Source organism: Sinohyriopsis cumingii, chromosome 14, assembly GCF_028554795.1.
Source record: "Sinohyriopsis cumingii isolate HCF-2022 chromosome 14, ASM2855479v2, whole genome shotgun sequence".
In the NCBI taxonomy this organism is placed as follows: Eukaryota; Metazoa; Mollusca; class Bivalvia; order Unionida; family Unionidae; genus Sinohyriopsis; species Sinohyriopsis cumingii.
Genome location: NC_142974.1, coordinates 63,606,843 through 63,627,271, shown reverse-complemented (window position 1 = coordinate 63,627,271; position 20,429 = coordinate 63,606,843). Strand labels below are relative to the sequence as shown.

At 34.7% G+C, this 20,429-nt stretch overlaps 1 protein-coding gene across 1 annotated transcript; it reads left to right on the top strand.

Moving 5' to 3' along the window:
- Positions 1-17,722: 17,722 nt before the first annotated feature.
- Positions 17,723-19,763, top strand: LOC149784002 (uncharacterized). The gene has a single exon (XM_089932928.1). The coding sequence runs from the start codon at positions 17,781-17,783 to the stop codon at positions 19,761-19,763; it is 1,983 nt and encodes a 660-aa protein (XP_089789054.1). The 5' UTR covers positions 17,723-17,780.
- Positions 19,764-20,429: the final 666 nt, after the last annotated feature.

The following is a 20,429-nucleotide window of genomic DNA, read 5'->3' as shown; positions in this document are numbered from 1 at the left end:
TGGTCCTTATAATTCAAGGTGAGATAGGTACAACAGTTAAATTAGCACATTACCGCATAGGTATGAAAAGGTAATCCATGAATAATATGTGGTTGACAAAAAACAAATTACTGGTGAATATGACAATTCTATACTGATGTCCTGCAGCATGCTCCTCCAGAGTAACAATTTATATGAATATGCTAATATATGCATATGAATGGGTCATATGTTAATATATGCATATGAATGGATCATATGTTAATATATGCATATGAATGGATCATATCTTAATACATGTATATGAATGGATCATATGTTAATATATGCATATGAATGGATCATATGTTAATATATGCATATGAATGGATCATATCTTAATACATGTATATGAATGGGTCATATGTTAATATATGCATATGAATGGATCATATCTTAATATATGCATATGACTGGATCATATGTTAATACATGCATATGAATGGATCATATCTTAATACATGCTCATGAATGGATCATATCTTAATATATGTATATCAATGGATCATATCTTAATATATGTATACGAATGGATCATATGTTAATACATGTATACGAATGGATCATATGTTAATATATGTATATGAATGGATCATATGTTAGTATATGCATACGAATGGATCATATGGTAATATATGTATATGAATGGATCATATGTTAATATATGCATATTAATGGATCATATCATAATATATGTATATGAATGGAACATATGTTAATATATGCATATGAATGGATCATATGTTAATATATGCATATGAATGGATCATATGTTAATATATGTATATGAATCGATCATAATATATGTATATGAATGGATCATATGTTAATATATGTATATGAATGGATCATATGTTAATATATGCATATGAATGGGTCATATGTTAATATATGCATATGAATGGATCATATCTTAATATATGCATATGACTGGATCATATGTTAATACATGCATATGAATGGATCATATCTTAATACATGCTCATGAATGGATCATATCTTAATATATGTATATCAACGGATCATATCTTAATATATGTATACGAATGGATCATATGTTAATACATGTATACGAATGGATCATATGTTAATATATGTATATGAATGGATGATATGTTAGTATATGCATACGAATGGATCATATGGTAATATATGTATATGAATGGATCATATGTTAATATATGCATATTAATGGATCATATCATAATGTATGTATATGAATGGAACATATGTTAATATATGCATATGAATGGATCATATGTTAATATATGCATATGAATGGATCATATGTTAATATATGTATATGAATCGATCATAATATATGTATATGAATGGACCATATGTTAATATATGTATATGAATGGATCATATTTTAATATATGCATATGAATGGATCATATCTTAATATATGCATATGAATGGGTCATATGTTAATACATGTATATGAATGGATCATATGTTAATACACGTATATGAATGGATCATATCTTAATATATGCATATGAATGGATCATATGTTGATATATGTATATGAATGGATCATAATATATGCATATGAATGGATCATAATATATGTATTTGAATGGATCATATGTTAATATATGTATATGAATAGATCATATCTTAATACATATATATGAATGGATCATATGTTAATATATGCATATGAATGGATCATATGTTAGTATATGTATATGAATGGATCATATGTTAATATATGCATATGAATGGATCATATGTTAATATATGTATATGAATGGATCATATCTTAATATATGTATATGAATGGTCCATATGTTAATATATGTATATGAATGGATCATATGTTAATATATGCATATGGATGAATCATATGCTAGTATATGTATATGAATGGATCAGATCTTAATATATGCATATGAATGGATCATATGTTGATATATGTATATGAATGGATCATAATATATGCATATGAATGGATCATAATATATGTATTTGAATGGATCATATGTTAATATATGCATATGAATGGGTCCTATCTAAATAGATGTATATAAATGGATCATAATATATGTTTATGGATGGATCATAATATATGTTTATGGATGGATCATATGTTAATACATCAGAGTTAAGAGCTTGACATGAGTATTTTATTAACAAGTTAGATGCGTACAATAAAATTTCTTAAATTCACCAAATGACAATGATACTGGTTTTATTTTCGAACTTAATTTCACTACTGAAATCTGAATATATCGATTGAATTAAGATTTGAAACTAAACAGATCATAAGGCTTTCACTTCTTTAAACAGCAATCGTGGTTAAATTCGTATATTGAACTAAAAACAAGGTTGTAACAAAATAATAAAAAAAGAAATAAAAAAGAAATCCAGAAACATTCTCAGGGAAGAAACCAAAAATTAAAATATGCTTAGACAAAAGAGAATTTTCTCCCGGTGCCTAAGGACTCCATACTTCAATAGTAGAACAATAATGGATGATGAAATGATCTGATTAGTACGAAAAACAATAATAGAAATTGAACCAAACCAATTTGCACATGTACAGAGATAGACATATAACAATAATTGGTTTACAAAACTCTTATACAACAAACGAAATTCTTCTACAACAGATTGAGACGCACATTAAGAGAGCAACACATAAGTAGACAAACAACTAAAACCGCAGAAAACGTCAAATTGCTATATCGAGCACGGTCCAGAGCTCTCTTATGCTATCCTAATACCAAGAAATTCTGCTATATCCATACCTAGGTCACACACACACACACACACACACACACACACACACACCAAGCTTTACCTGTCATAATTTACTTTCGATTTTCTTTCGAAGAGAATTAGGTCGAAGTGTGGGGCACTCTCAAAGATTATGCTTGTCGCAAACCATGCCTAATTACTTATCACTGGAAACCATAAAAGACAAGTACGGGAGTAAAACTGAATGAGATTCTCTGAAATAAATAAAATTAACCCCCACAATAACCAATTATAACGGTGAATGATTAATGAACGTAATGGAGCTGAAAATGAATATTCTTCAGTCATCACTAAAAGACGCAATTTGTACAAACCAGTTTAAACCGATCCTTAAAGTATTTGATTTATTTGTGCAGATTCTATATAATTAATCTCTGACTAAAGAAGGATGTCCATGGATGAAATAAGGTCAATATTTGCCGTTTGAATATGTTTCAGTAGCATGGAAACTGTAAAGAAAGATTAATTTACTGATTTTAAATACATATAAATATCGCACACTGCATATGGTGTCATGCCAGATATGGGGATATATTTGTCTCCCTAAACACAGTAATGCACAGTAATGGACAGTAATGGGCTGTAATGGACAGTAATGAACAGTAATGGGCTGTAACAGACAGTAATGGAGAGTAATGGAGAGTAATGAACAGTAATGGGGACAAAAATAGAATACTGCGAAAGAAATTATAGTAATGTACATTAAATATTTTAATTTTTATTGTACGGACCTAAATAATAACACAGAGTTGCATAGTTATGGAACATAATAAATGTATCATTGTATTTCTGTCTTCATTTAAGAGACTCCATTTAAGTGTTCGTTTTTTCAGAAATTTTAGTAAAAACATAGTGAACTGATTTCTATTGTAGGACTAATGGCTGAAACATTTCAATTGCATAAACACCTAAAACTAGTATAGTGTGCTTTCATTAAATGCCGCATTCACACCTGTTGCACGTGTTTTTGATGTCTGTGATGTCCACTTTAGCTGCACTTAGAATCCAGTAAGTTGAGCAGGCAGTGTATGGCCTAACATAATTATCGTTTAACGACATACTGTGAGATATAATGGTCAATGAACATTAATAGAATTGAATAGAGGTATCAACTATATTATTTGTTACAGATTTGAATTGATATATGAACAATAGTGTTTGTTACCAACTTAGCGATAATGTTTAAACAGTGATTTTTAATGTAAATAATTGGCATCAAGATGAATAAGAATGAAAAGGCTCCAATAGACATATGTTCCTTATAAAAGAAGGTTGCAGTCAAACCTAAAAAAAACCAAAAAAAACAAAAACAAAAACAAAAAAACAAAAAACAACAGTTTTCTATTCACCGTATTAAAATTTTCAATTTTGTGGACGTTTGTGATATCTTGGATATTATCAAAATGGTAAAAGGAAAGAGCAAAATACAGTTTCCTTGCGGTGACTGTAAGAAAGCTTGTGAGTCGGGCTGTCGTTTATGTGATGTATGTCAGCTTTTGAATTGCTTATATATTGTTTAGTTTCCATTTAACAATCTTTAATGTATATCATTATTATTATATTATCCCTGCAAATTCTTTGAGCTGTCTGTCAATCATTCATTTGAATATGCAGACCTCCTGTTACCTGTGTTTTCACACTAAATAGTATCTACATAAAATACATAATTGCCAATAAAATGTGTCAGTTGTTGCCATTTATAATAAACACAGTGTTTCAATAATATGCTTTCAGATGTTAAAAGGAAAGATGAAAGAAGCGATTAGAACTATAAATAACATGTTCCCAAGGATATATATGTCCTGTTTGTGTAATGTTAACACCATCACATGTAAAAACTACTTAATAACAGTACATTTCTTAAATTAAGTTAAACTTGGTAAAGTAGATGTTTTTCAGTATTAATTGCATTTTGTCATTAGCTTTATTATCTGATTGATTATTGTATGTCACTGATCGCAAAGTGATAATTTTTAGTCTTTAAATTAGCATTCTATCTTTCCGTCTTCTAACTGAGTCTTTGATAAGAAAATTTGACCAATTCGATGTTATTTCTTGCCCATTGTATGCCAGTATGTATTTTGAAAATGGTCAATGTAATGTGGTAAAATCAATTTAAAAGAAGAAAATGTACGGAATGTCATAATAACATTTTGTGTGATGAATTCCATTACCTCGATAATACATGCTCTCTCTCTCTCTCTCTCTCTCTCTCTCGTAATGATATTCATACATCTCAGCAACTTTATTGTCAGATGATACATGATAAGCATATCAGGTATTTTACTGTAGTAATGTATTATGCTGTTTCTGTATTTTTTGGCAAATCATCCATGTTTTAATGACTCAAGCCTTATGATGTCGGTAATATGCTCCCTAGAATTATTGTTGAATTGTTGTTTTCAATCAGGCCGTTAAATAAATCATATTTTATATTTCTGATAGAGTATTATATTTGAACTCCCAAAATTATCCGCTGGAAATATTACAAGAAAAGATTATCTATCTTCTCGTTTTTTCTTTCTGTATATATATATATATATATATATATATATATATATATATATATATATATTATGTATATTATTTTCAACATACTCGATTCTTTTAAAGGCCCACATCACAAATTACTTTTTTTATGTTTATGTCAAATCTTAAACCATCTGATATATCTAAATTAGATACACCCACCACCTTCCTAGAACTAATTGGATTAGCATCATAAAATAAAGTTATTATTATTATTATTATTATTTTACATACATATAACGTTAATAGTTTACCCATGTCAATTTGTGACTGCCGGCAGTTTGCATCTATACATTTTGATTCAGGTATGTGATTCTTGGTTCCACTCTACTTTCTTGTTGGGAGGGGGGGGGGGGCACCAGACAGATCCCCCCCCCCCTTTTCCAAAACAAATATTTAAAAAGTATTTTATATTTGCGTGTTACCCCCTCAGATATGTTGTATGTTCTATTTAAACAGAATTTTGTATCAAAAATTTAAATTTAAATTTTTGATGGGATATTTGTTTTTCCCTGGTGTTATCTATAGGGTCGTTCGTCCGAGCCTGGTTTAATTCATCTTACTCGAAGTCCCTTCCCTTGAAAATTTTGTGACCTTTGCTAGAGGTCGCCTAAGTCTCACTGCTTGCTATGTGTATTAGTGCTATATTGTGTGTATGGTATATTTTCTGTGTGTTTGAGACAGCAAGTATAAATCAAGTTTTTTCCCAGTTGTCTTGTTTCAATTCTTTGGATTTAGAATCCATTTTAATATATTTTATGTTATTTTTCGTTAATTTATTTTCAATTTAGAATTTTGGCGATCGGAACGGTGCAGTATATTAGGTTATGAAAAAAATTCTATTGTTTTATTCGAGTGTTAATCTGTGTCGTTCCTCGCAAAAAGTGCTAGAATTAGAAATAGATGGCCTGTGCTCGATTCAAGATCCACACTTCTTTATTGTCATTGTATTTCTCCTGAATCGAATTAGGCCTCTTTTTATTATTTTATTAAATTATTTCTTCAAAAAAAACCCCAAAAATGTTTGTATAACTACAAGATTGTAGATTTGTCGACCATACAGTACGGGAGCTGCATGGTTTGAGATAACGAAGGGGTCAGAGGGTTATTTACTATGTAGTATTCTCTGTTTGTATTTGTGTTTTTGTTTTGTCTGTTTATGTTCTTATATGAGGTGTTTTTTCCAAGACTCTTTCATAGGCCTGTCCACTTCGCGTAGCGCCATGTGACGTAGCCCCATGATGCCATCGCCTTGTACTTTCCCCATATAGATTCCCTGTGGATTCCCTGTAGTTTCGTATTTTTAGATTTAGTAGATTTTCAAATTATGTATACGAGTTTTAGTACACACAAATTTTTTTATATATAATTTTTAAGACTAGAAATTTGGTCCTGTTGCTTGGTGGGGCTCATGTCTGGGTCGGGGAATGAGTTGGAGGCTCTGGCCTGCGCACTGACAGTGTCACACCCCTAATGGGTAGCCAATCAAAGCTCTCCCTCCCATTCCCCTCCCCTTTATGTTTCTTTCTCTCCCCCAAATACCAATTTCTTAACAAGTTATTTCATACATATCTACCTATCACTATTATTTGCCCACAGGCCCTCAATGTTCCAACAATGTAATCTGTAATTTTATAAAGTGTATTTTTGTCAAATTTCCCATCTAAAACTAAAATGTTTTCTCTTTTGTAATTGTTCTTTTTGCATATTTACCCTATTAACTTTAGTCTTTCTTCTTATCTTTTTTCACATTGCGTCATGGTATGGTACTTACTGAAAGGGGCATTTTTACATAGTGGACATTTTGGCATACTCTGATCATGTGCCGTCTCACTGCCACCTCTCCTGTCAACCATGCATTGTGCATGTATTTGAAGCAGAGGCTTTGAATTTTAAGTGATCCTAATTTGTTCCAGTGCCCCCATGCTCTTTCCCAATTTACCCCTAAATTTTCACGTTCTACTTTACTCCTACTTTTTTTTTTGTTGTATCTTCTCTTATCCATTGATATGTATATTTTCCATCCTTTTCCCATAAGTCTGTTTTATCACGATATTTAATTAGTAATTCTTTAATATGCCTGAACTTTCTAGGTATTTCTAATTTTTTTTATTAATTTATTATTTTGATATATTTCCCTCCTATTCCTCATCGTAAAACCGTACCAGTATATATATATATATATATATATATATATATATATATATATATATATATATATCCCTTCCCACGGTAGGTTGGGTTCAGATTTTAGCATATTTAATTAAAATGGGATTAGGTAATGCTAATCCCCCCCTTCTCTCGCTCTATATAACGTTTCTTTATTTATGTAGTGGGTTTTATAGTCCCATATATAATTAACAATATAATTATCAATTTTGTTAAAGTGGCATTTTATATTTCTGTAGATTTTAAAATACAGTAACTCTTTAGTGAATCCATTATGTGTTTCTTGTATAAATAGAATGTCGTTATTGGTTTCATTACATAATTTAATTAGTTTATCCCTATTAATCCCATTTACATTTATAGATGAAAAACGGAAGGTTTTTCCTTCCATTTTTATTTTCCTTCCAGGCTACCGCATTTCGGTTATACAGTGATTATTATTTAAAATATAGTTATGAATGTATAGTAATGATGTAAATTAATTTGATAATTTATTTGTTTTTGTTTGAGGGGGCACTGGATCCCCCCCCCCCCCGTATTACTATATGCTGGAGTAACTTCCTCCGTTGTATTCTCTTCTGTCCTGTCTATACTCGTTTGATCTGTGGTATTTTCTGTGTACATTTCCGTTTCATTTTCGTGTTCCGTCAGTTTTGAGTCAGTTTCATTTTCCGTTCCTGTCTCAATGTCGTTTTCACTGTATTCTTTATCTCTGTCACTGTCTATTTCGCTCAGGTCTTCACTGTCACTTTCTTGTTCCTGTCTCAATTTTTTCTCCCCCCCCCCCGATCTTATCGTTCTTGATTTCATAAATTGACTGCGGACTTTCTCGTTCTGTGTCACTATTTCCTCTCTCTTTGGATGAACCCGACCTAGTGAGAGCTTTCATTTTTTCAGTCTCAGTTTTGGTAAGGGAGTAGAGGTCAGGTGATTCATGCTCACTTCTGACTCCTCACCTTCCGTTTTTCCCTTTTCGACTCCCAGGGAGTTTTCCTCCCCTTGTAGGTGAGAAAACCTATTAGTTAGTGTAATTGGGTTTGCCTTGTAGGGAGTTTTTAGTTTCCCTGTTTCATTGGGACTTAAGATTTTCTCCTATTCTGGAGTTGGTGAATAGTCACTTATTTCTGTTACGTCTATTTCTGGAAAGTTCATGAGTTCGTTGTTTACTGAGATATCAGTTTTGTCCCCCCTCCCCCCCCCGTTTCTTATTTCCTGTATTAATCTACTTGGTTGTGTGTTAAAGTCACTGTTGGGTATTGGTTGATTGCTAGCTACTTTGCTAGCGTAAGGTGTTGTTGTTGTTTGTACCTGCTGGTTTGTGCACCCGTTGGGATTATGCCCTGTTGACATTAGAGCACTTCCTGTAGTTCTCGCACCCCCGGAACCAACTTTTCAGTCTAAATCCCATTACATAAAAGAATGTCGGAATTTTTTGGGCATCTTCTTTTGCCACAGTGAGGATTCGTACACCTGTCTTAACATTCCCGAATCCCCATACTGTGGCCATTTTTGCATTCTTAACTTTGGTTTTTAGTTTCCACTCAACTTTGTTTATAACTTCTATGGTCTCGACTTCCAGAGGGAGGCCTGATATGGAGATATCTATTGTCTTGGCCTCTATCTTTCTGGTTAGAGGTTCAGTTTTGTATATATTTGCCTTATTTCCCTTCATTTCAATTTCGGCCGCCTCTATCAAGGGGGTGTCGAAGTCCTTAGGATAAATGATGTACTTGTTATAGCCTGCATTCTGCAGGCCATCTACTTTGTCTATATCAATCCCCATTACCTTAAGGGCAGTCAGAACTTCAGCTTGCCTAGGCGCGCTAGCTACATTTCCAAAATCTACCGTTTGCTTGGTTCCCCCCGACGGTACAAGGTTAGGCAAGATTTCTGTTTCTAATTCTATTTGCACTGAGATAATTTCACCTGTAAGACAGCTACTAATTCACTAGGTAATTACTCACAAATGCGGTGAGTACTATTCTAGATTTTGTGCAGTTGGATCTGCACACACCTCAAATACAAAAATAAGTTCACAATCCAACGGGAATAGGTAAACATTAATGAAAATGCCTTGAAATTTTAAAAATTGAAACAAATTAAGGTTCCCAATTGGGACAAAAAGAAACAAAAAAACAAATGAAACCAAAGGAAAAGGAATGTTGGATCTAGTGCAATTGCTCTAGGTAAAAAGTGTAATACCTTTCTGTAGGTGAGTTATCATCAGTTGGTATTCCAATTTTGCCTCACAGCGCACAAAAAGTACGTCTGCTCACCTCGACGACCCGTACATTCCACTCTATGTGCGAAGTGATAACAAGCAAAGACTTTAGAGACCTGGTCTTCCATTGATGAGGGATACATCTGTTGTCAGTGTCGTTCGCTAGGAGACAAATGTGATTACTTGATGGATATCACACGACTTCAAAAAGTAATGAATTATTTTATAAGGATTTAATTGTTTATTTTCTAGGCTATTTGATAAGTTTCTCCCAAACATTTATAATGGTCCTATCATTAGACTTGTAATTATATAACCTCAATTTCTTGCAACTTTTCAGGAGACCAAATATATTTTTGATTGTAATGATCTGTAATTTTAGGAATCTGTAAAGTTCCTGAGACTTATTGAAATTTTGTTTTTAGTCTATGTGTTTACTTAGTTAAATATAGTTATATGTGTACATGTCTTGTATTTATTACTGCGGAATACATGTTGGACTGTTTCATTTTAATCAATATATATATACTGTTTAAAAATGATAAAATTACCAGTATATTAGATATCTGGTTGACATGAACTAACTCATTTTTATTGGTACATTTATTAAATTTCATTTTGATTTTTAAATAAATATCCTCTCAGAACATTCGTGGTAGAAAACCTATGTTTGAAATATATATTCTACAAAGTTATAAATGTTTATCATATTATATTTTTATTTTTTTCATTATAACAGGCTGCTAAGATTGGACTTGAAAAACTCAAAGCTTCAGTTGAGCGGGAGGCTTTGTTGAGTGATGAAAGGTACTGTTCTTGCAAATACGCTGAACTGAGCGGGAGGCTTTGTTGAGTGATGAAAGGTACTGTTCTTGCGATTACGCTGAACTGAGCGGGAGGCTTTGTTGAGTGATGAAAGGTACTGTTCTTGCGAATACGCTGAACACCCCAGTCTACCAGTTGATGCAATTGCTGCTGACATCTTGTTCCGGTACCATGCTGAGAAAGGAATACCATTAAGAACAACTGGGGACGGAGACTGTCTTTTCAGCGCCGTCTCAATCATTTTGTGCGGTAATGAATCCAAGTCCATTGAACTGCGATACAAGACAACTGTAATGATGGTGCTTGAAGAGTCGGCGATTTTAGGGCATCCAAATAGATCAAGTATTCAGTTATTATCGCTAGATTATTCGGATGCAGCATTAAACTGCGCTCAGATTGGGAACTTTTCCTCGGCGTGGACTATGATTGCCCTTGCCATGGTTACAAAGCGTCCTTTACGTTGTGTTTATCCAGCTGTAAAAGGGACAAAGGACTTGGCATTTAGGGCCCTAAATACAACCTTCATCCATGCAGCAGAAGGATTGATGATTTCAGTGATGTGGAGCAATGTAACCAAACCAGCTAACGTTCTTTTAGGAAAAAAATGAAAAACATGAACCCCTAACCATTTCGTGGCATTGGTTGAAAATAACGTCAATGACATGCCATCAATAACCAGACCATCAGTGAACCATCAATCAGTAACCCGACCATCAGTCCCAGGACCGTCAGTGAACCTTCATCCGTCAGTGAACCACCAATCAACAACCTGACCATCAATACTGAAACTGTCAGTGAACCACTAACCGTCAGAGAACCACCAATCATTAAGCCGACCGTCAATGAACCTCCAGTCAGTAACCCAACCGTTACTGGCCCTCAAAGTAAAGTCACAGCCTCAACTAGTATCCTAGCCATCAATGACTATCCCAGTAATTACACACCTGAACGTGACGTTAGCAACGTGACGTTAGCATGGAAACGTCCACACCTAAGCGTCAATCAGATGACGGTGACTGGCAGACTCCGAAACGTCTTCGTTGCTCCTTGTGGTCATTCAAGAATAATGATTCCACATACGTAAATTGTTCGAACAGATATACCAGCCTAATTGACAAAGATGACGCCTATGACCTCGCACTGGAATCAATAAAGCCAAACAAGGTCTGTAGGGAAAAGGTTTCTGTAACAAATAATGAATCAGCATCAATAGTTGGAAATTCTGGTAAGGTTACTGTTGCTGGGCCTCTCAGTGGGATTTTGAAGAATGAGAAGTTTATGGACATAACAGAAATACTGAGAATTTTAAACCTAAATGAATATCATAGTGCACTACCACGTGTACCGCCTGGCATAAAAGAAAATGTGTTCTTTATAGTTGACAATACACTAAATGAGGAAAGAACGAAAACGGGTAAGAGGAGAGAGTTTTGGGACGAATGTGGCACGTGGGTGAAAGGTACTTCTCCCACAAATTACTTTGTTACACTAAACGAGAAACTGGTCAGCGTTATAAAGAGAGACGGACAATATTGCACTGAGAAACAATTAAACGGTGTGCGCGTCTACTGTCCACTTGAACCACAACCAGATGCTTCTGACATGTTAGTTGTGCTCGGGCATATAGCAAGCACAAGAACTCACTAACATACAAGCGACGTGTAACTTGGATAGGAAATGTGCCACACTCTATGACACTATCTAAATTTGTCTCGATTATGGAGTATGTTGGTGTATTTCCCGGGAGGACAATTCATGGAAATACATTAAAACCAGAATTACACGAAGAATACATAAGAACTACACAACGCGTACAAGTTGTGGCTGAAAGTATGGTAAAACAGGATTCCGCAAAAAATGTGTACGACAAAATAAACCACGGAGAAGATGTTTATGACATTCCCAGAAATATCAAGGTTGTCCAAAACATTAAACACAGACAAACAAGACAAGAACGTCAACCGGCCAAAGACGTTTACAACAGAAATCTGGCCGACCACATTCTTAATGTAGAAAGTAAAGTTTATTCTCAGCACCCTTTCATTAGAGTTGTCCGATACGTTGATTCTGGTCCGTCCATCATACTGTACACTGACGCACAGATACAGGATATTAAACGATTCTGTTGTACGATGGATGGAACGGTATTAGGTGTGGACAAAACATTTAATCTTGGAGAAATGTACTTAACATCAACAGTTTTCAAAAACAGCACTTTTACGAACCGATGTCGGAGAGTCTCCTATTTTTTTCGGTCCCTCTTTTCTACATGGTAAATCTGTCTTTGAAACTTACAATGCTTTCTTCTCACAAATTGCCAGTCATTTCACAGATGAAGAAATAGAAAACATGGTTGTCGGCTCAGATGACGAAACTGCGATTCGTAAAAGTTTAAAGCGGTCATTCCCTGGAGCGACACAGATTGTTTATACACTTCACTTGAAGAAAAAAGGTTCGGCGTCAACGTGCAAGATAGAAAATCATTTGTAAACACCCTTTTCGGTGACGAAGGAATTGCACAAGCCGATAATTATGTAGTATTAGAAGATAGAATAAAACATGCAACAAATGTCATTTGGAGAAAAGCGTCGGGTTTCCAGCCATACTTCGAAAAGCGAATGCTACCAATACTGAAAGACCATGTTAACTATCCTGTCAGGGTAACAAATGTTGACGCCCACTGGACAAATCATAATGCAGAGTCTGCGAATAATATCATGAAGATTGGATCCAACTGGAAGCAAAAAAATATATCCGATCTGATAGACGTACTACAATTGATTGTCAGTTCCCAGTATAAAGACGAGGCAATTTCAAGCTGGCATCCAATTATATGCATCACAGAGTTTCTATTGAGGTGTGGTGTCAAGAAACAGAAACTGAACGAGAAGCAATATTTACAAAGTTTCTCAAAGACAAGGGTACAAATAAGTTAACAGTAAGGTCGACACATGTGCGGTAGCTCATGGTGTCACCCCCATGGTCCTCCTTCCGTAACAGACCATACAGAATCCTTAGTAATGTCATTTTGGTGTCATCCCCTCTGATGGTGTCACCCGGTGCAGTCCACACCCCCCCCCTCCCGCCGTATCCCCCTAGCGACGCCACCGCTGTGCCTGCTAGTCATGTATTTAACTATGATCGGTTATCCGCTTATGAAATCCGACTAGACCGAGCAGTGTGTGCTCTGTAAAATTTGCAATGTTTCATTTTGGTGTCACCTCTCTGAGATGGTGTCACCCGGTGCGGTCCGCACCCCCCGCACCCCCCCCCCCAGCGACGCCACCGCATATATATATATATATATATATATATATATATATATATATATATATATGGTATCACGGTACCAATTGTTTTTCCATATACCTCAATGCTAATGTTTTGTGAAATAAATATACTTTCTGTCCTACTTTGGCATGCATGTCACACGCTGTCATATAGAACAATGCTAGATTGTCAATTTGACAATGACATAACCAGGTACTCCATTGCATTTAAGAGAGATAACTCTACTGGAACTAGACAGGGGTAAGAGTTATCTAGTCACAACAAGCACATTTTCAGTCATGTGTACCATATTTTAAAAAAATCATAAAAAATACAAAATATGATCTAGATAGAAATTAACACAAACTCACATGTTGCCAAGAGGCTCAACTTTTTTTTAAGCCAAACAGAAAGTACAAGTCTTACATAATGCACCAATCACAGCTAGTTTTGTTCTTTAATTCTGAATACAATGTTCCATACACCTTAAGCTCCGCCCACCTGGACTTGCGCAATTGGTACCTTTATACCTATAGCAAACCTTAATTTTTCCAATAATCTGTGAAATAGTTCGGGACTGTATAAGTAACAAATATACTTAGTCTCACTTGTGAAAAACAATTTGATGAGGTACTAACCTATGTCTTATATGAATGTGTATAGAAATGTCATTGAGCTGTTTGAACTATTGTTTTCATACTTTTGCTTCACCATCAAAATCATCTTTTGAAATAAAATGAATTCTTTCAACTATGAGTTGTATCTTATTCATATCAGCAATTATTGAACTTCACATAGGTGATATGGGATAAATCACATTATATCATATTATGTAATAACTAGGTCAAAGGTCAATGTACCAAATAGTATGCACCTGTCCTACTTCAAAATGTACAATTCACCTAAAAGAAAGGAATTTATATTTGTTTGGTAGGTGCAGAACTTAACATCAGAGACAGGTGGACATGACCCAATCTTATTATAAAGTATAAGCTTTGACCACTTTACACTATCTACAGATACAAGAGGTCACTAACCACCAGTCCTCACACAAAGGTCCACCTACCCATCCTCTTTGTAACACAAATAGTAAGCTTTCCTCCTTTGTAATGTGAATAAAATTGTTTCACTAAGCCAGTCAGTCACCAAATATAGTAAATCGCAGCTTCTAAGTGGTTATGTTTGGATTGGGAGGTGAAATTAGGGGAATAAAATACAGAAAAATGCCAAATATAAACACTAAGTATAGCACATCAAATGGAGTTAAAAACAGGAGGAAAGTGTTTATCTAAAAGGGAGAGGTAGCTTATGATAAAGGAATTAAAGGTGGCAAAATCAGCAATGCGAAAAATGAGAAGTGAAAGTTTGATGACCTTACCTTGGACAAATATATGGGGCAGGGCCCAACAGGTCCAAGGACAGCCCAAAGGCAACTGTGCTATAACATCCCTTACAGGACCCAAATTTCAAGTGAAGTTGTGTTCATTTCCATCTAATATAAAAGGGTGAATAATTTAGATAATATAGATACATATAAAGTATATTTCTTCTACATAAGAATTTAATAATAATTGGCATAAGATAGAGAGAAACTTATCTCAGAGCCAAGCAGAACATACCTTATCAGTTTTCAAACTTGTAAACTTTACTGTGAGAAATTATTAAATTGCTTCTACTTACATTTGCATCAAGATTGAGGGCTAATATAATACTTCACAAATCTTCTCTTTATTTTCATAATCAGTCACTGAAAATGTGAGATTTTATTTCCTTGAAATGTTATGACTGGTGTAAGGGAGATAACTGAATGATATACATAAGGTGTGGTAACCTTGAATACATTATCCATGTAATATAGATGAGTTCATCAACAACCTGTATTAACTTCATTGCAATTAAATTATCTCAAAATACATTACTGACAAAGTGAGAACCTAACATTTAGACTCCTATGTTTAGTGGAGACCTCAAGAGTCATGTAATTTTAATTTCTAAGATGACGCAGCTCTTTCATATCACATAGTTCATATTTTCTACAATGCCGGCATGTAGAGTGCAGCCTTCCATAACCATGCAGATATCATCTCATGCCAATTTGGATTCTTGCGATGGGATGCAAAGTTTCAAGAACAGTGTGGATTTGAATGGAATGAATACGCACTGTGTGACTAAAATGGTTATCATTCTGTAATGTTGGACCAAACATGGAAATTCCACAGGAGCAGCTTGACAGAAAGAAATAGGATTAATTGAAAGTCAATAGTAGATTATAATTGGGCTTATACAAGTGCCAATGGGAAATGCTGACTTAAGGAAACTGTTCTTGTTTGTTGGTATTCACTGCTACTTCAACAAAAGGGAATGCAAGAGAACTGAACTAACTACATGAACAATTTCAAAGCAGGAGAGTGTAAAAAAAAAAGGGACAATTAGAGCAGGACAATTCAAATCAAAATGGGAAGGAATACCAAATCCTTAATAACTTACCTAAAAATTACTCATGCCAGAACATCCCACATGGTACAAGTGATCTATCTACAAGTGTACTTAGAATGTTCTCTATCCTGGTTTATGGCATGCCTTACAAGAACAAGATAGTTGTTTTTGTACACATGATTTTTCATCTTTTGCAGGTACAATAGCCAATATTTGGCCAAAATCAACTATATTATGTTTACATAACTTATTTTGTTGCATGCATTCCAATCTAGGAGGTAACAGCACATACATAAAGGCATCAGGTAACACAAGTCTATATCTATCATAGCTATAGTTATCAAAAGTCCCCATCCAAAGCCATCTTGTGCTATTTTCTAAAGATTTCATACATTTTATTCTTAAAGAACTTTCAATATTTGACCAAAGGTGTTCAGCATACATTTGTTTTCCTACATCAAACTAGTATAGTTCATAAATGCCGCCCACATGTATGCGTTTCTATGGAAACACTGTGAGGCTATTCTTTCCTTTAGGTATCACGGTACCAATTGTTTTTCCATATACCTCAATGCTAATGTTTTGTGAAATAAATATACTTTCTGTCCTACTTTGGCATGCATGTCACACGCTGTCATATAGAACAATGCTAGATTGTCAATTTGACAATGACATAACCAGGTACTCCATTGCATTTAAGAGAGATAACTCTACTGGAACTAGACAGGGGTAAGAGTTATCTAGTCACAACAAGCACATTTTCAGTCATGTGTACCATATTTTAAAAAAATCATAAAAAATACAAAATATGATCTAGATAGAAATTAACACAAACTCACATGTTGCCAAGAGGCTCAACTTTTTTTTAAGCCAAACAGAAAGTACAAGTCTTACATAATGCACCAATCACAGCTAGTTTTGTTCTTTAATTCTGAATACAATGTTCCATACACCTTAAGCTCCGCCCACCTGGACTTGCGCAATTGGTACCGTTATACCATATACATAGAGAGAGAGAGAGAGAGAGAGAGAGAGAGAGAGTTTTGGCAATATTTTAATTAAAGCGTATTATGTGCACTAATAAAACAATATCACAACCACATTTGTTATTTATGATTTATGCATTTAAGTCCGTACAATAAAAATTATAATATTTAATGTACATTACTATAATTTATATCGCAATATTCTATTTAGTCCCCATTACTGTCCATTACATCCCATTACTGTCCATTACTGTGTTTAGGGAGACCCGGATATATCGGCATCGAATGGCATGCCTGTGTAGGAAGAACCACATCATAAATATGTAGAATCCCAATCGAATATAACAAAATTCGATTCAGCCACAGTGTGGACCCGACTGGAAGGAAAAGTCGGAATAGATAAAACAGGTGACATTCGTATCGGTACTGGCAAATCGAGCATGCCCATGTACCAGAAGTATTAATATTATGCTAACAAAGATGTATCTGTATATCTGTCGTCAGTATAGTTGGATATATGAAAACATCTAGTAGGCTCTTATAAAGTTTTATTGTTAAAGATGGCTACTGCTAAATTAGAGACTGAAGATGGGCCTTGCTGTCCAATTTGTTTGGAAAAGTTCAACATACCTAGACAGATGCCTTGCGCCCACACCTTTTGTGAGAAGTGTTTACAGTCTCACATAACAACTGAGTCTAAAAAGCATACGAACCTGAGATACGTGAATTGTCCAGTATGTAGAAATTCTGCAAGTCCCTCCGTACAGGACAGGCCGACAAGTGAATGGGCGTCTTTATTTCCAGTCAGTACAGTCTTACAATCAGTCGTATCAGCGAAATCGAAAGTAGATCGTATGTGTGACGTATGTAACAATGAAGATGAATTGGTTCCGGCTGAAGGGTTTTGTGTATTATGCAAACAAGCCATGTGCGGAGATTGTTTGAAAGTACATGGGAAGCTAACAATGTCAAAAGACCATGCCACTCTTAGTATGGAAGAATTAACTTCTAACCCTGAAAATGTGTTGAAACTTGCAGAGGGCTTTGCCTGTTCTGACCATCATGGAGAAGATATAAAATATTACTGCAAAGATCACAAGGTTCCCTGTTGCGGTACGTGCTTCTTCCATGGCCATAAAATTTGCTCTGATGTGATAGACTTGAAAGAAGAATTCCCGGCTCTGCTACTTGAACATAAGCCACATGAAATAATTGCGGATTTGAAGAAAATCGAAATACATCTAAATAAATTTATGGAGATGAACGAAGCCAGTGTTAATAATCTTGAAGCCCAAGTTAACAGCTTGACTGTCCAAATCAGAGATATGAGAAAGAAAATTAATTCAGTTCTAGACGAGTTAGAAAAAATAGTAAAGACAGAGGGAAACATAATATACAAGGAAGAGGTTATAAGAAAACAGGATGAAAATCATGAGTGCTTGTCACTAATTCATGCTGTGAGAAATTCTCAATATCTCCTTGAAGCAGTACATAAATATGGGAGTAAATTACAAAAATTTCTGATGGCAGAAAAAATTAAGTCACAGTTATGTTTCTATTGCAATCTGGCAGAAGAAAAGTACAAGAAAATTGACACTTTAAAAGTAGAAATGGAGTTCTTTCCTCTGATACAATCCATGTTGTCCATCTCATTGTCTGAAGTGGGGAAGGTTGCAACTACACCCATCTCAAAAAGTCTAGCCCTATCATGTATGCAGTTGCAAATGCCAATGAAAGACTGTCAGCTTGAGAGTGTTGATGTAATTGATCCTAAAGTCCCTCACCATCTTGTGCCATGCTATTCAAGTGTCACATTTCTCCCTGGAGACAGGGTGATGCTTGCTGATTCTAACAATAACCAATGTATCCTACTAAGTTCTTCATATCAGTTTATCACAAGTCTTAAACTAACAAACGAACCATTGAAGATCTGTGTACTGAATGACCGGGAGGTGGCAGTGTCACTGTTAAAGCAGAATGAAATTCAGATCCTGTCAGTGGTGGGTGACGTCATCAGGCCAATCAGAACGATTGCAACCAAATACAAATGTAATGGAATAGCAGCAGCTGGGAATGGGGAGATGGTTGTGAATGGTTTCACTGATAGTAATAAGAGTCAATGGAGCCTGATTAACATGAGAGGAGATGTAAAGTATACGCATCAGTATGACTGTGCACATAACAATATGGACACCTGCATAGCTCTTAATAACAGGGAAACGCGAGTGTATGTTACAATGCCCAATATGAATTCACTTGTATGTTTTGAAATGGATGGTGGGAAGCAGTTCACCTACAGTCCTGACAATCTTAAACTCCCCAAAGGAGTAGCTGTGGACAGATATGACAACATCTGTGTTCTTGGATGGGGGTCTAACAACATTCACCAGCTGTCTCCAGATGGGTCTGTCCTACAGGTCATAACTTCAGGAGTGCCAAAATATCCATTGGTGATTTGCATTCACAAGAGTAAGGATATCGTAATCATCACAAGTTATTCAGATAAAACAAAACTACATATTTGTCAGTTGAAATCAGTTTAGTGGATTATGAAACTAAAATGCACATAGAACTTCTTTGGTAAAACAATCCATTTTAAAATGTATATAAATGCTGAGCAAATGTTACATTTAATAGGCATAGTTGTACTTCCTTTCATACAATGCATGTTTGAGGTTCATATGCTGTCATGGTGTTTGCACATAGCTTGCAGTGATGCTGACGCTGATATTATTATTCTTAATCTTATTTTTCTTATTGATAGGTTATTCAGAACAATCTGGTCCGAAAATGAAAATTTGATATAGTAAAGTTGTTTAAATGACAAAAGAATCGACTCAACAGATTTTTATAAATAAATCTGACAAATATTTGCATATAATAAATTACATTATTATATAACAGGCAATTTTATCTTCGACCCGAGCAATTTCTCTGTTTTGCTCTTGGGGCACTAGAGATGTCCTAAATCACCAATGGTAATTAAACTGTTCAGATGGCATTATTTTCAAGTGGACAATCAAATCTTACCATTGAAATGTTGAAATGCTTATTCAGTTGTCTGTTGAGGTCATGTGCAGAGGTCAGCAGTTGCAATGTATTTTAGAGGTTAAATTTTCAACAGAATGACTCAGTTTCTGAACCATGAATCTTGAAGAAATACAAAACTTTAACATCATATCGATGAATTTGTAATAGCAACATCATAT

Excerpts from the sequence above, each read along its gene's own strand:
- LOC149784002 (XM_089932928.1), top strand. The coding sequence starts at position 17,781 with ATGGCTACTGCTAAATTAGAGACTGAAGATGGGCCTTGCTGTCCAATT.